The sequence below is a fragment of the Lytechinus variegatus genome, chromosome 17 (assembly GCF_018143015.1).
Source record: "Lytechinus variegatus isolate NC3 chromosome 17, Lvar_3.0, whole genome shotgun sequence".
Taxonomy (NCBI): domain Eukaryota; kingdom Metazoa; phylum Echinodermata; class Echinoidea; order Temnopleuroida; family Toxopneustidae; genus Lytechinus; species Lytechinus variegatus.
The window spans coordinates 7,534,201-7,550,602 of record NC_054756.1 but is presented as its reverse complement, the minus strand read 5'-3'; the positions used below and the strand labels follow the sequence as shown (position 1 = coordinate 7,550,602).

The following is a 16,402-nucleotide window of genomic DNA, read 5'->3' as shown; positions in this document are numbered from 1 at the left end:
GACGAATCGAGAGTGCAGTCAGCGCACAGCTATACGTGATACGATGAATCGCGTGCGTGTATCGTATGGTTTTGAACTGGTTTTGAAGCCCATATCTCATGCGCGCGCGCGCCTTTTCGCAACGTACGAGTGTAAGTACTGGCCGCGCGCGCACAGAGACGTCGAGTCATGAAAATCTCACGCATAACATTTTTTTTAACTTGGCATCTCTGCAATGGAAAAATAAAACATGCATGGTCGCTGTGCAATGGAAAATAAAATTTGCATGCAGCACAAAATGGATAAATTCTTGAATGGCTTCCAGCCAATCAAATTACAACAATCTTTGTAACAGTTGTATAACATGAACTGTATATGAGCTTGTATGGTTTCAGGAGACAGCAATATTCTTTTTATTCTTTGAAGTAAGAATGTCTTGGGGATATTTCTGAATTTAGTGAAATAAATGTCTCCTACAGCACGATGAGCATTGGTCGCGACGAGCTTTGGCCAGCAAGAACGTTGATAGGGACATCCTTCGTCCAGCATGGAGGACACATGTAGATCTTGACCTGTCGACTGCTGAATTCTGCAATTCCCATAGGCTTTGTACAGGGAAAACCAGTTCTAATAGATAACAGGTCATTACCATGCTGTCTCGATCGACCCAAACAAAACTAGAAGGTCTGTTGCATATCAAAAACACTGGTAAATTTACTCTACTGGTATCTATCATGATGCATGTAGTTTTACTATAAAGCAGCTAATAAAAATCAACGTTTCTATGTTAGTTACCATAATGGTAAAGTCACCATGACATTAAGAGTAAACAAAATTTATATAAGACCCAGAAGTATATTGTACATCTATTTACCAATCTTACACTAGGAAAATCTGTTAGTGACTTGATTTTAGTTACATCTCACCTGAAAATGGTTTTTCTAACAGCATCAATCAGAAGAATTTAATCAAAGGCTAGTATACCAGCAATGGGGGGGGGGGTCAATCCTAGTTTTCGATGATCCTACACCTTGGTCGAGTCTGTATCACCTTTGACCAAGGCTGAGTACTTCCTGTTAGTAGATATGCTGTCAGCTGCAATGGACCACGGGCTACATGGTCCAGTCCAATAAGGAGAAAGATGGAGACGGCCTTCAACAGTTCTGTGTGACCTTACACCGGGGATGAGGATTTCCTGTCACTAGGAAAGCTCTCAGCTGCAACGGACAAGGGGCTAAATGGATCATGTCCAATCAGAAGATGGAGACGAGGCCTGATTTTCAACGATGCAGTCGACCCTTTGACCTCAGCAGAGGACTTCCTGTCGCTAGATGAAGCATGTCCAATGAGAGGAAAGTTGTTTATGAACCTTGACCTTCATCGTAGCAACCTTCGACCTCGACTCAGGACTTCCTGTCACTTGAGCTCTCAGTTGCAGGGGCCAGATGTCCAGTCAGGGGCAAGATGGAAATCTCTAAAGGTGAAAGATGGAAGCTTTGCTTGTGTCATACAGAGTCATCTGCAAGAAACCAAACCAAGCCAGGAAAGAGGAAATTGCCAAATGTGCCAATAGAGGGCAGCACACATGTTTACATAGAGTCACACATTGGAGGTGCCTTGGCCGAATGGTCTGAGGCGCCTGGCTATATATATATAGAAAGTCTGGGGTTCGATCCCCGGCCGTGGCACCTAGCCCGTGAGCAAAGCATTTAACAATGCTCTTTTATCCTGCTTTCAAATAAATGGAAATGCTATATGCATTATTGGAAACTTGGTGTGCACACATTGCTTCATTTGCTTTGGCTACAACTTGACAATTGACGCCCCTAATAAAATCTAATATTTATTTTCAATTTTTCAATATTCAATTCGATAAAGGGTAAGGAACTATACACAGAGTATAAAATTACAGGTAGATGAATGGCAATCGTACATGCTTCACATATTTTATGATTTGCTACACTGGATATTCACGTAGAGGCATCAACAGCCATAGATAGCAGAGCTGCATCAGTACATCTTTCCCTTTTTTCAGTATTTTTTTCCAATCATTAACCAAAAGCTTGAAATGTTACTTTAAAAAACAAATTACTTAACAATATTCACACATGTATGTTTACTGTTTGATTACTTCCCTGAGGATAAAGGTGATTTGGACTTGGAGGGGGGCAATTCAAATATCCTCAATAAATGAGTAATTTAGCATAATTATGGAAAGAGCATCGTTTTTGAAAAATGAAATAGTGATTGGGTTATGTAGATAACATTATGGGCAACTCAAGGAGTGAGCCAATGTTCAGAGCCATCACGTGGGGAAATGGACATGACCTGTGCACGCCCCCCCCCATATTTTAATGAAGAAAAATATCCCAGTAAAGTAAAACAGAATTATTAATCAAAAAAATATATGAATATAGTAAATAACTTACCATGATACCACCACTTTGTCTTTTTTGGACTCTTATTGCATGTTTTTACATAGAAACTGTTATCTGGTGGTCTTTTCTGTAAAAAGAGACAAAATAAATAAATAAACGTGATGTTTAAAATGTGACAGCAGTTCTTGTGTTGCAGCTTGAGCTATAGCAAAGGGCAATAATGATCATAGACAATAGCACCATGGTTATAGTGCACCCAATATCTATCTTTCTAGATTGATACTTTTTATCATTACAACCACAGCATTACAATAATCTATAAAAGGACATGGATATTATTAATCTTGACATTTTAATACCAATTCCAATACCTCAGCCGAGTAGAGTGCATCGCAAACTTTGAAGAAACTTTACAGAGGTGTTCTCACAACAATGATTCAAGTTCATCTTTATCTATCCATATTGGAAATTTGTTTCGTTCACAACTTAAAGTCAATAAACATTGAAATACCATATACATGTATTACATTTATAAGAATTATTTACAGTGAAAGTGAATACCCGTTTACATAAAGGCTACAGACAAAATGTACATAAAGCCTCCATTTGACAGAAGATGACAATACTTGAAAAAAGAAGTACTAGTATAGAAATAACTGGTAATCAATAATTCATTACAATTCAAAATTCATTCCAATAAAAAAATAAAAGTATAGTATTACTCTGACACAATAATTCAAAGAGATACTGTATAGAGATAATCAGTAATCAATATATTTCAATACCAAAAATTTAAAATAAAAAATTCCAATAACTGCCTCACTCTTTCATGTAATATCTCTGATTGGCCTTTCATTGATGCCAATAATGTACTTTATTCAACCCATTCACAAAGATACTCAAATCAGTGCAAGCAACTGGACTATGACATCATATTTGCATCAGGTCCACAGACTTTCTCCAATATAATTCATTCAAATTCTACCAAAAGATTTAAAGAAAGATTATGATCTATTAGTTATGTATTATCATCTATATACAGCGTTACTTTAAGCGGTACATTAAAATCGCATATTTTGGTCTGCAATTGCCTGCACAGTATCAGAGCACATCCCTACAAAGGACCGAAATCCGACGAATATCCCATAGCTCCTGTACAAAATTTGCAGTTGAATACGAGATCGTACCCAGTAGTCAAGTGCACACGTGCGAATGCATGAAATATACAACACGTACAACATAACTACGCACCATGACGTCATGATAAACTACATGCAAGTCGCATGTCAACAACCAAATTTGATCGTATGAAGTGATGATGCCATAATGTGATACACCATGTTCAATTAAAGTGATTGGTTTAAATTGGTTTGACTTTTAAAAAAATCTGAGCTAGGTCACACTTGTCACCTGTGTCTGTGATATGTTACCAAAATGAAGCCCAATAAAAATTGCGTTCGAAAATCATTATTTAGTGCTTCAAAAATTGAAATATAAAGTGACCGGAAACACCATCTAAATTTCATCCCATACACTTATGTGTACTATTTAGGCGTCTATAAGACACCTATTTACAAAATCAGGGTTTGCCTTGTAGTTTTAGCTTTTCATTTTCAATAATGGTTGTTTTCAGGGTTTATTAGTTCTAATACATGAACGTGTACACATGTTTCATCTTGGTTTGAGAATTTTTTAAATCGGCTGCTCACAAAGTTAAACAATACCTTTAAATTTATCCCTCTTTTTTTTGGGGGGGGGGGTGGGATAGATAATAATCACTACTTTGGCCCGCTTTATTCATGGAATACCAGAAGATGAGTGGAATATTTGCCCAAACTCTTTAAATATTTCTGGTATTCCATTCTGAGCCATCCAAAATAGTATTAGTGCCACTGGAAATTGCCTTTGGTAAACTGTGATTATCTCACATGACAATGAAAATTGCCTGAGACTGATAATAAAGATTGGCTGGAGAATTTCTTGCTGGTACACCAAGTTTGCTTTCCCCCTAAAGATGTCTCGGTTACACATACTTCCAATGCTTTTCACAAAGTCAAGGGCCAGCAAATGATGATCAACTCCCCATGAAGGCTAATGCCCATCTGACTTTAAAGAGAAATGCCAGTAGTTGCAGTAAACACTGATTTCATGAGAAAGTCTGCAAAACCAGGCTTAATTGTCAGTATATGTCAGGATCTAGATCTGGTACAGTTACATAAACTGAACTTTGTGAAACCTTGAAATCTATGCTGAAAAAAGTTCACGCTGAAGATCACCAACACAGATAAGCGCACGAGGGACAGTGTATTATTATTGCTATGAATGTCGGCCCGACGCTTGACCCGAATCCTGTGCTTATTTGCTAATTTCTCAGCGATTGCACAATTTCTTCCAGAATCCTTTGGCACATATTTTTAATTTATACAAACAGACACTTTGGTGGTCATTTCATTGGATTCTGTACGAACTCATTTTGATATGGTTACCACAACTGGCCTTTACCTTTAATATCAAGTAAGTTCTTCTGAGGAACAGTAGTTTGCAGGCACAGACTCAAATTGGACACTTTAACCATTGTAAGTACATGCATGTCGAGAGTAAAGACTCCGGTCCAATCCAAACTATCTGTCTGTGTCAAATAGAGGCAGCCACAGTAGGGGAAGGCGGGGTAAGTTGTGACACTTCTTGCATTTTGCATGTTGGAATTGATATGACTAATAATATTGGAGAAATAAGTACCTTGCATTTAAATTTGATTCTTGGGAAATATTTTTCACCTACACATAACTTTCTACTCCCACACTGAAATTCATTGTGACCTTTGAAAAACAATGGTGTCAAATGGCTCAACTTGCCCCATATGTGGGGTAAATTGTGCCACCTTCTGGGGTAAGTTGAGCCACATAAACCATGTACAAAATGTATGAGGGAAAAAGCAGCATGTCAATTTTTTATTTCAAGTATTTTCATTTGCTAATTCTCTATAAATGCACATCCTTTAAAAGTAAAAGAACTGTCATGTGAATTTACACCTTCCTGCCTGCATATCAATGGCTTTTCATTTTTTTTAAAAATTCTTATTACTATAAGAATTACCATGGCTCAATTTGCCCCATGTTGGCTGGCTCAAAGTACCCCAGTCCGAACTTAATGCAATATTTTCACATCCACACATTTCTTATGCATCTATCATCTAAAAGACTATGACAAGAATGAAGATCCATACCTGGACTACCAATATTGTTCTTATTTCTTTATTACATTTAAAGATGTGTGTGAGTAAAAAGCATTCCTCTATTTTACACCCTTTTTTAATTTTTGGCTGAAATTTGTATTTTTCCGTCTAAAAAAGTACTTTTTGTTTCAAAGTCGAAAACAATATGGTTGGGTAAAGGGTTATGTAATGGATCATCAATACATGACACCACCAGAACGTCCGACTCATTCATTATTGGCCTGGAGGTCATGGCTCAACTTGCCCCTATGCTCAACTTACCCCACCTTCCCCTATATAGTGAGTGTAGTCTCACTATCTCAGACTCTGCATTATAAACTATGCGAATTACGAAAAACAAAGATGGAAAGTTTGCTATACAAGTCTATACAATTCTTACTAAAGTCTGTGTCAGCAGACTAAGACTACAGATCCTGGTACACTCACCTTTTCTGTACAACTGCTGAGCATACTAATTATACTTAGACATACGGACTGTACTGAGAGGGCGGGGGACCAATCCTCCGTGAGTATCGATAGACATATGTGACCGTTACTATACACATGTGGATGTACAGGGATGTTTCCACCTATAAACACGACCTGTTTATAGAAAAAAAACAATAAGGATTACTACCTGCATGTACATTGTAAAGTGAGAGCAAAATCTAGTTATCATAGGGGCATTTTTAAGCAAACTCCCATCATTTGTTGTTTAAGAGATAATCATACACACAATGAAAAGTGTGTAAAATTGTGCTGTGTAACGTCAGTTACCGTGAAAATGCCCATAGTGAGCAATGAATTTATCAGAGAGAAAGGTTTAACCCTATCTAGACCGGGGTATTTTGGGAGTTCATATATCTCGCCCGTCGACCGCGCCGAAAATTGGCACATGGGTTGCCTGGGACATAATCTACAAGATTGTATAGTAATTTGTTTCATGCAAATCGCTATAAGGTAATTATGCTAATTTATGCATAATTAGTATGCGAAATCATACTTTTCCTCTAACTCCCTAAATAAAGCACCAAATGTACTAATTTTTGGTAGAGAAACTCTTTGTGGTGTTCTTAGCAAGTGTGCGTGAAAAAAATTGTGACATCAAATCATTTTCTTATGTATTTTATTGTTTTTTTGCAATTTCTTATGTATTTCTTGTTTTTTGACCTTTTGTTTTTGATTATTTTTTTCAATTATTCAATGAAATTTGTTGGGGACTCTTCTGTGATCATAAAAAGCATAAAATGAATACATTTAGACCAGCAAAACTAAAAATAATCATACATTTATGAATTTTGGTTGAAAACACAATTTGCATTGACTTTGTACACGAAATCACGTTTTTGAGCAATTTTCAGTCTGACATGCACTTACATAATGTTGCGTAATTTTGGAACCACGTACCCGGGTGACGCAAAGTTGGTCTCAAAAGTTGCGCAAGACTTGAAAGTAAAAAGTCAGCATGCGGCGCGGTCAAAAAATTTCGCGCAGTGAAAATATTGTTGAGGGGGGGGGGGCTCGGAGGCCCCCCCCCCCCGGCCTAGATAGGGTTAAGATTGAAAATAAATGTTATATCATCTTGACGATTTCAGACACAAGAGACCTAAAAGTGGAATAATAAAAGCTAAATTGAAAATATCATAAGATCACGTGTTTTCCTTGGTAGCTGCCATAATGGCAATGGCAATCTCATCAAAGTTGTTAACTCCTTATCAATGGACCACTTATCAGGGACAGGGTTCAGTAAGGGTCTCTCAACAAAAATGCCAAAATGGGCAATTAAATCTTGCATAAACACAACTGGGATTTCCTTCGGCTACATTACCTCCGGTGAATCAAAAGGATATTTATTGCTGAACTTGAATTGAAGTTGAAACTTTTCTCCAGCATATATAGAGTTAGGTGCACCATCTAAATCCACAAGCCATCTGTAAAGAAAAGACAATATGGTAAGCTAATAAGTTGTCCCCTTTTCCAAGCTCATTTCATTCAAAAATACAATATTGTGTTTATTTTTATCATCATCATCATCATCAAAACAGGACTATGTGATAAAATTCCTCACAAGTTCTTTTAATGAAACACTCTCCTGAAATCGAACTACAAAAAAAGGGGTCCTCAAAGCGGAACTTCCGTACTACCGATGCATGAGAATGCTTCAGTGTCCCCCCCCCCCGTCAGCATGCAAAAATTCAATTCCAGCAGTTAAAAGTGACTTATTTGGATATAATTATTTTCGGCCCGAGTAATGTATGTAACCTATAGCTAATTCAGGTTTCGATGCAGACAGGTAATCTTGACATTGAATGAATTACAAGTCAAGAGAGCGTTGATTGGCTTAATGGGAACAAGTTGATGCAAAAAGCAGCACACATGCACACATAAGTCGTCACTAGGGCGCTAACATTATTCTCAGTCCACGATCTTTTGATGCAATGATCGAGAGCCTGCCATGATGACTTACGTATTGAGAGTACTAGCTGCTTTATCTTCGTTGATTTTGATACCGGGTGGGGGATCTTTCTGAATCTGCATCAACTCCTTGTGCAGCCTCTTCTGAAAAGTTAAGAAACAAAATACAAAAGTATAAAAACAAGACTTTACCTTTAGAATAGGGGTGGAGGGGGATGTTATCCAAATTTAGTTGTGCTTTTTGTCATTATACATTTCACACTGGGATGTTAACACCTTGTACATGTATCTCAAAACCTAAGAAAAATGAGGACAACTCAGATAAAAAATATTTTAGTGAATTATGACATTTAACTACATTGAGCATTTTAGAGGCTGGAAAAACTGAAATGGTGTTAACAGCGTGATCGTAGCAATAATAGACATACATGTACACATCATCCATGTCATCTTCATTTTTTATTAAAATCACTAAATTGATCATGCTTGGCTCGAAATCTGTAAATAATGCCATAGAAGTGGTTCTTTTTTATTCTCCTCTTCTGCTCATATACATGAAAAATAATCGAGTCGTTTTCTCATTGCTTTTTAGAACTTCTTTTAAATATCTATTTTTTGTTTGTTTGTTAGGCTTATACTGTAGTTTTTTTCAGTGGAAAATTGTTGGCGTCACTTTTTCTAATCATAAACAACACAACATTAATAATTGATCATTATCAGTAAAAGGTATTAATGATACAGCATTGAACTTGGGCTAGAAATAGAATTTGCATTTGTACACACATATACATATAGGTACAGTACATTATGTGAGTTTAATCGTTTTATTAATATCTGTCCCTGATATTTTCCCCAACATGATAGATAATAGACATGAAAAACACTACATGAAGATGAAATAGGCTAAATAGAGGTGAAACTTATCATGACATAATTTCTCAAGAGGCTATTTCTTAAACATGTATTAAGGCTTCAAAAGAGCTTCACAAATTGATTCTAAAAAGGTCCTCTGTAATAAAGTATCTCACCATACATGTACATGTAGACACTTTAAGTTCTGCATTCACAGAAGGTGTAAATATGGACCGATTTCAATTTTGAGGCGCTGACATTTCCCTTTATGAAATACTATCTTGTGATGTGATGTCATCAGGACCGATTCAACAGGAGGGAGACAGGAGGCGTTTCCTTCCACCCCCCCCCCCCCCCCACATGCATAGATTTTGCTTCAAGTGGTATTTAAAAAGATGGTAAATAACAGGAAGAAAAATGAGCAAAAGAGGAAGAATACGAGTAAAAGAGGAAGATGGGCATAATTTTTTGCAAGGCCAGGTGACATGGTCATGTATGTAGGTCTATAAATACTTCTTATCTATTACGGAAAAAAAAATGTTACCTTAGGTCTCCTTACCCCCCCCCCCCTTCATTATCTTTATGGTTCATTTCCTGTTAAATGTTAAAATAAAGGGACATGTAATATCAACCCTGACTCAGAACTCCATGGTGGTTGTGTTTTCAAAAAAAAAAAAAAAAAAATTAATCTGGACCTTGGCAACAATTTGAGAGAGATATACATAATTGTAGAGGTCCCATTTATAATGATTTCAGGGCCCCGTCTTACAAAGAATAGCGATTGATCCGATCAACCTCAATCACATACATGGCCTGCAGCGTCAACATCTAAAATGCAAAATGTTCAAAATATCTTCTGGATATGATGTCTAATCATACATTAATTGTTCTCTTGAAGATTCAAAGATTCAAATTTCCTGTAGAAAAAAATATGGTATAGATAGATTTCCATACAGTTGAGATTGATTGGATCAATCATAACTCTTTGTAAGATGGAGCCCAGGTGATAACATGAATCTCTTGGCAAAAAAAGAAATGAGTTTATGTTCAACTATTCTCCAAACTGAAATAATATATTTGTCCCATATCTGTAAAATTTCACCTACTGTAATAACTTGATTCCTTGCAAAAAAAATACATATTTTTGAAGTTAAAAGCAGGACAAAACTTTCAAAATACTTCAATGAAAATTCTATGGATAGGCAAATAGAAGTTGAAGAACAAACTGGACCTATGCGACCGCTTCAACAGATTTGATTTTCTAACTTTTTTTCTATAAAACTTTACACTTCTGTATGGTATGGTATGTATGTGATGAAAACTTAAGATACCGTGTAGATGAATGGAAACCACACAATTACATAAATGCACACATATAATTATCACAGTATAGCGTGATTTGCATCATTTTTGCATGTTGGTTTTTTAAATTCTTTATGGCACCTAGGCCTGGGACTTTCGGGTTTTTTTCTCTTTGGGTACCCATGGCAATTTTCGGGCGGGTACCCGGGTACCCGAAAATCATGTTGCTCGAAATATGACTGGTGGAAAAACCCCATTGGTGACGTCATCAAGCCAATGCGATGCAAGCTAATTATGAATGAAAATATAGTAAGCATGCGCATTGCAAGCCTCCCGTGCGCCACGCAGTATTCCATCGAAACAAAGTGAAACAAGTCTGCAATACTCTGTCACCTCGTACCAAAATCGACCTAGAATTCCACTTTTCTATATTCTATATGAATTATGAAAGGTATTCTCAGAGGATCTATTTTCTCACCGCTAGCGTACAGGTAAGCAAATTTTTATTACTTCTTGCTTTTTCCGTCAAAATCGTACGAAGTAGCGTCGATATTACATCGTGTTCGTGAGTTTGTAGAATCTATCGCTACGTGAACAAAGTCAATTGATTTCCGGGTTTCGGAGTGTTCAATGCGCCAGCCAATCACGATCGTGTTACCATTTTCGGTTTATGATGAACTGAAAATGTTATCAAGAACGTGATTGGCTGGCGCCTCGTATGCTCCGAAACCCGGAAAATCAATTGACTTTGTTCACGTAGCGATAGATTCTACAAACTCACAAACACGATGCAACATCGACGCTACTTCGTAAGATTTTGACGGAAAAGCAAGAAGTAATAAAAATTTGCTTACCTGTGCGCTAGCGGTGAGAAAATAGATCCTCTGAGAATACCTTTCATAATTCATATGAAATAAAGGAAAGTGGAATTCTAGGTCGATTTTGGTACGAGGTGAAAAAAGTATTGCAGACTTGTTTTGACGGAATACTGCGTGGGGCTGAGGCTTGCAATGCGCATGCTTACTATATTTTCATTCATAAATTGGCTTGCGTCGCAGTGGCTGGATGACGTCACTGCGCTGCAAAAGAAACATGGCGACGATTGAACGATCTCAGTCACATCATCACTTGAAAAACTAGTAGATATTTCAAGGGTAATTGGTGAGATTCAAAATGAGACTTGTGTACTTTTGTGATGAGTTTACAATCATGTCTTACACTACGCAATACAAATCAAATGTACGTTATACTGGTGAGCAATTTTCGGGTATCGGGTATTGATTTTTCTACCCGGGTACCCGAGGCTTCCGGGCGGGACCCGGGTACCCGGGTTTTAGTCCCAGCCCTAATGGCACCAAAATAAAATGTGATTCAGTAACTTCAGGAATGGCACTCATGGGATAATTTTGCTTTACAAATTTGAATAGCATATTTTTCAAGAGAAAAAGCTCTTAACTATTAAAAGCAATGTACAATCCTATGTAAATATATGCTATACAAAAGACTTTTATATGCATAGCAGTCTTTCGAAAATGTGGAGCAAAGTGCGATACCAGGAAAGTCATTCCGTCACTTAGAAATGACTCACGTCTGACAATCACCTAGAATGACCATGTTCCTACATGTACGTTGAAAAGGTGGTGTTACCTACATGTACGGCCGAAAAACACATTTTTTTTTTTAAGTTAGACTTTAGCCTCAAAAGCAGCATCCCTGGTACATGTAGCTGAGAAAGAATACACTTGTCATTTGGACGACCTAATGTACCCTATGACCCCCCAGGAATGGTGCGTGGTGCGTCAATTGTCTAACTTGCATTGGTTTTTACTATACCATGAACCATGTTTCCCTTTGCAGACAATGACGGACCCCCTCATCGAATTCATGACCCACCATTTTCAGATTTGAACTGTCTTTCTGTAGGTCCACATTAACGCACCCAAGGTAAGGTGACCGACATTGACGCACACCACAGGCTTCATTGTGACACACCAAATGAGTACAATGACTGGGTTACACTTCGTAATTCCAAAGGTTCTTTATTCCGAGGGTTCGTAATTCCGAAACATGGAAATTGCCTATACCTCGATATTCGTTAATCTGAAAACGTAAAAGGGTTCGTTAATCAGAACATTTGTGGCGTTATTCCGAAGATTCGTTATTCTGAAGGTTCGATAATCCCAAAACGAAATAAGGTTCGATGTTCCGAAGGTTCATTAATCCGAAAACGAAATAAGGTTCGTTGTTCCGAAGGTTCTCCGAAAACGAAATAAGGTTCATTGTTCCGAAGGTTCGTTAGTCCGAAAACGAAATAAGGTCCGTTAATCATTTCGTTAACGGACTATTCTTTGGAATTACGAACTCATTTCGTTTTCCGATTAACAAACGTTTGGAATTACGAACCTCACTTCATTTTCGACTAACGAACCTTCGGAATTACGAACCTCATTTCGTTTTCGGACTAACGAATCTTCGGAATAACGAAGCTTCGGAATTACAAATGTATGTGCCATGACTGTACCCTGCATCACTAATTGTAAATGAACCCCTCCCACGACACACCTTTCTCGGTGGTCATATTGTTGGTCATTCAAATGACAGGTTTAAAAAGCTCCTAAAAGTCAGTACAATCAAATTGTTTATTGCTTAACACAAAGACATATTCACCATAGTAGGGCCTGCTCCAGAATGGTCAAAATGAAATTTTTTTTTTTACTCTTCTCACACCAAATTAAAATATGATTGATTGGTTGGTTGATAATGATTGTGGCAAATCCATCCCATTATAACTATTATTGCCTTCTTGTTATATAACAATCACAAGCAGTTTTTTAAAATCAAAATTTGCTTACTTCCCACCCCCCCCCCCCGAACTTTCATGAACCTAGGTTACAGTGATTCAAAATGATATACAAATGGGTGAATCAAAAGTACAGTTTTGAAATGTTTTCAAGCTTGATGAATTGTTACATAATATCTGAAATTGTATATAAACACAGAGAAATTGATGGTCATGATAGAGGGGTAGAAACTATAACTGATGAAAACACACAACTTTTTTTTTACCGTGACCACTTCTTTTTTTGGCTTTCCCTGAAAAGAAAAAAAAAGAAAGAAAATGATTGTATTTTTGTTTTGGTCCAATCTAGGCTTAAAGTGTCCAATATTATTGGGCACTTCACCAACTGCTTTAGACCTCGCCTGGCCGGATAGGGTTGGGGCCTAGCCTATACTTTACAGTTTCACAAATTTAATCTTGTTTGTAAAGAGCTTTTAATGACCATGTAATTGGGAACCTTGCTCATGAGAGCCAAAATTATCCACTTCAAAATTCAGTCATAAGGGTCTACAGCTTATAAAAATAAAGCAATATTCCTGCCATTCACTGTAAATGTTAGAGGTTTCCAATTTCGCCCATTAATGTGTTGACCATTGAGACTATACTCTTAAAAGCTTAATTGGAGCAGACACTACAACTACAAGGGAAAGACTTGACAGTCATTGGAGCATGTATTAAAATGCTTTGGAAGAGTTCCCAAACAGCACTGAGTAAGTGCATGTAGCCAGTAGCCAATTTGGATTGTGTACAAAACACGGGGATCCCAGCTACATGTGTTCAAGAAAAAAAATTCCCTGACAAAGTTTAAAAATTCCCTGATAATCATTTTAACCCAATCCCAGTTTCTCAAGTTATTGCAGTAATTTAGAGTATAAAAACAATAATGCGAAAATACATGTAACCAGCAATCAGCATGACCAGTCATTCAATTGATGTTTGATTTTTCCCCCCATTTTGTTGCATGTCAGGCCAAAACGGAATATATTTTTTTTTGTTTTTTTTGGGGGGGATCCAGTTCTTTTCAATGTTATACATGTATATTTCAATTAAAAAAAGAAAAAAAAATGATGAGCCCCGTCAGAATTGGCAGCTGCACGATCGCGATTCATGATCTGTGTGTGCACGTGTGTGCGTACGACGAGGTCTGTCGAGGAGACAAACATAAGAAAATCATTTAAATGTTTAAAAAAACTCATCGAAATAGACAGCTGCCAGTTGTCTACCACATTATACTGCACTGTCTTTGATTCGAGTTGCGTCTTTAGCGAAAATTGGGCAGAGACAGAGATCCCGCAGCGCGCTGCCGTGGGAGAAAGACCGCGTCAGACAAACGGAGCACACACACACACCCGGCAGCTCAGGGCAAGGACAGAAGGAGCAATCCGATGGAAGTCGACAGTCGCGCGAACAGCTGCCAGCTTTGGACACTAGAAAAGATTCCACAGAATCAGACAAAATTATCGAAATTTGACCATCATGTCTCGCTAATAATGGTCTGCTTCTAGGAGCTACATGGGTATCCTACCCTTTGATAGCCATAATTAAGCCAAAAGATCTACGAAAGCTCATCGACACCAGTTATAAATCATGTAAATAATCCTCATTTAGCTTACCTGTGTCGCCATATTTCGCCTTTCCTCATTGTAATTTTCAAAGCGCCCTCTCAGGGCTCAATTAGCATTTTTTTTTTAACTTTTCGTTCTCCTGCCTCGCCCCCGGCCCCTTCTTCCTAGCTCGATCAGAGGGCAGTGGAATAACTTAACGGGGCTAGGGAAGGGGAGGGGGCTGTCCTCTCAATAAACTTTTACTTTTTAGTTTGGATGCACTGATTGCAGTGCTTCCGTTTTTCAAAACGAAACCTCCTGGAAAGCTCAGAAAGTTACTGGAATTTTTATACAGCATTTTGAAAAGTTTAAAACTGTTGTTTATCAAACCTTTATAAAAGGTTGTTTGAAAAGTTTAAACTGTTATTAAACAAGTCATGTAAATAGAGATTGACAGGCCAAACAACGTATACCAGTTGTTGGGTGTCCGGACAGGTTGTGTATCCGGACAGTCGATTTTTAAACAGCCAATTGAAAAAGTTCACATTAAAATCTCTTAAATGTTTAGCACAAAATGTTAGACAATATTATAGAGAGCAAATATTGATGATGATTAGCACGAATCAATGCACAGTTTTTGTTTAATCCAAAGACCAAAAAAGAAGCTAGGCTAATTCACCCACCTACCGTGCTTAAAAATTTCAACAGCGCCGATCGAGTGCTAAGAAATCTAAAAGGGATGGTCCGGGCTGAAAATATTTATATTTTAATACATCGAGTAGAATTCACTGAGCGAAACGCCGAAAATTTCATCAAAATCGGATAACAAATATTAAGTTATTGAAGTTTAAAGTTTAGCAATATTTTGTGAAAACAGTCTTCATGAATATTCATGAGGTGGCCTGATGATGTCACATCTCCACTTTCCATTTTCTCACACTCTTAAAACAAATCAGTCAAATTGACTAGACCAGTAGTCAGCTGGGAGCAACTGATATGGCAATCACTGATATTCACATTTCTGACATGTATTCTAGTCAGAAATAACTCTTTTCTAGTAAAATATGACGAGAAAATAGTCAAATATGACGAGAATAACAGTTGCTCCCAGCTGACCCTATTAACCAGTCATTTTTGACTGATTTGTTTTTAGAGTGTATGTTATTACATAAAATCATAATTTTCTCATTATTTTATACTTGTGTGAATGATATGTCTCTCTTATAATGAAATAAGTTGCAGCAATAAATATCTAATGCACTAAATCAATTGTCAATCCAATTTTTCTAGTTCTTATAGGAAAAAAAATTGAATAAACTTCAATTTCATATAATGAAATATAAAAGAACAAGTGGAGAAGTGACATCATCAGCCCACCTAGTGAATATTTATGACGACTGTTTTTACAAAATAATACTAAACTTTAAAATTCAATAACTTTGTTATTTGTTATCCGATTTTGATGAAATTTTGGCATTTTGCTTAGTGAATTCTACTCTATTTATTAAGCTATAAATACTTTCAGCCTGGACCATCCCTTTAAGATAATGAAGGTCTGCATTTTAGCACTCCCGGGTACGGGTTAGTGTGACGATTTCATTTAGCTATAGGCCTATACAATCATTAGCCTGATAATCATTATAGACCTAGCGGTGAATAATTAAAGACAGCTTAATCCGGGACAGCTTGCGCCAGTGTCTCGAACCACAAACATGATAAGCCTAAACCTGTGATCGTGTAAAGGTGTATGACAAAATAAAAAATGACCAGAAATGATTAACTAATCGTGAAATTGGCCTATGATTAATCTGATATGTAAATATATCTATTTTGCGAGTTTCATGTGTTTGACCTCAGACAATAGATAAACCTTTCGCTA

General features: G+C 37.1%; 1 protein-coding gene across 1 annotated transcript; it reads right to left on the bottom strand.

The window, feature by feature from the left end:
* Window positions 1-199: 199 nt before the first annotated feature.
* On the bottom strand, window positions 200-14,648 carry LOC121431299 (ubiquitin-conjugating enzyme E2 W-like). Its single transcript, XM_041628809.1, has 6 exons — window positions 14,593-14,648; window positions 8,039-8,130; window positions 7,400-7,502; window positions 6,019-6,174; window positions 2,409-2,484; window positions 200-1,498 (listed from the first exon to the last, which is right to left on the bottom strand). The coding sequence occupies exons 1-6, from the start codon at window positions 14,602-14,604 to the stop codon at window positions 1,485-1,487; spliced, it is 453 nt and encodes a 150-aa protein (XP_041484743.1). The 5' UTR covers window positions 14,605-14,648; the 3' UTR covers window positions 200-1,484.
* Window positions 14,649-16,402: the final 1,754 nt, after the last annotated feature.

Excerpts from the sequence above, each read along its gene's own strand:
- LOC121431299 (XM_041628809.1), bottom strand. Across the intron at positions 7,503-8,038 it reads GCAGCTAGTACTCTCAATAC|ATGGCTTGTGGATTTAGATG; the intron begins GTAAGTCATCAT and ends TTTTCTTTACAG. Across the intron at positions 6,175-7,399 it reads ATCCTTTTGATTCACCGGAG|GTCGTGTTTATAGGTGGAAA; the intron begins GTAATGTAGCCG and ends TTCTATAAACAG.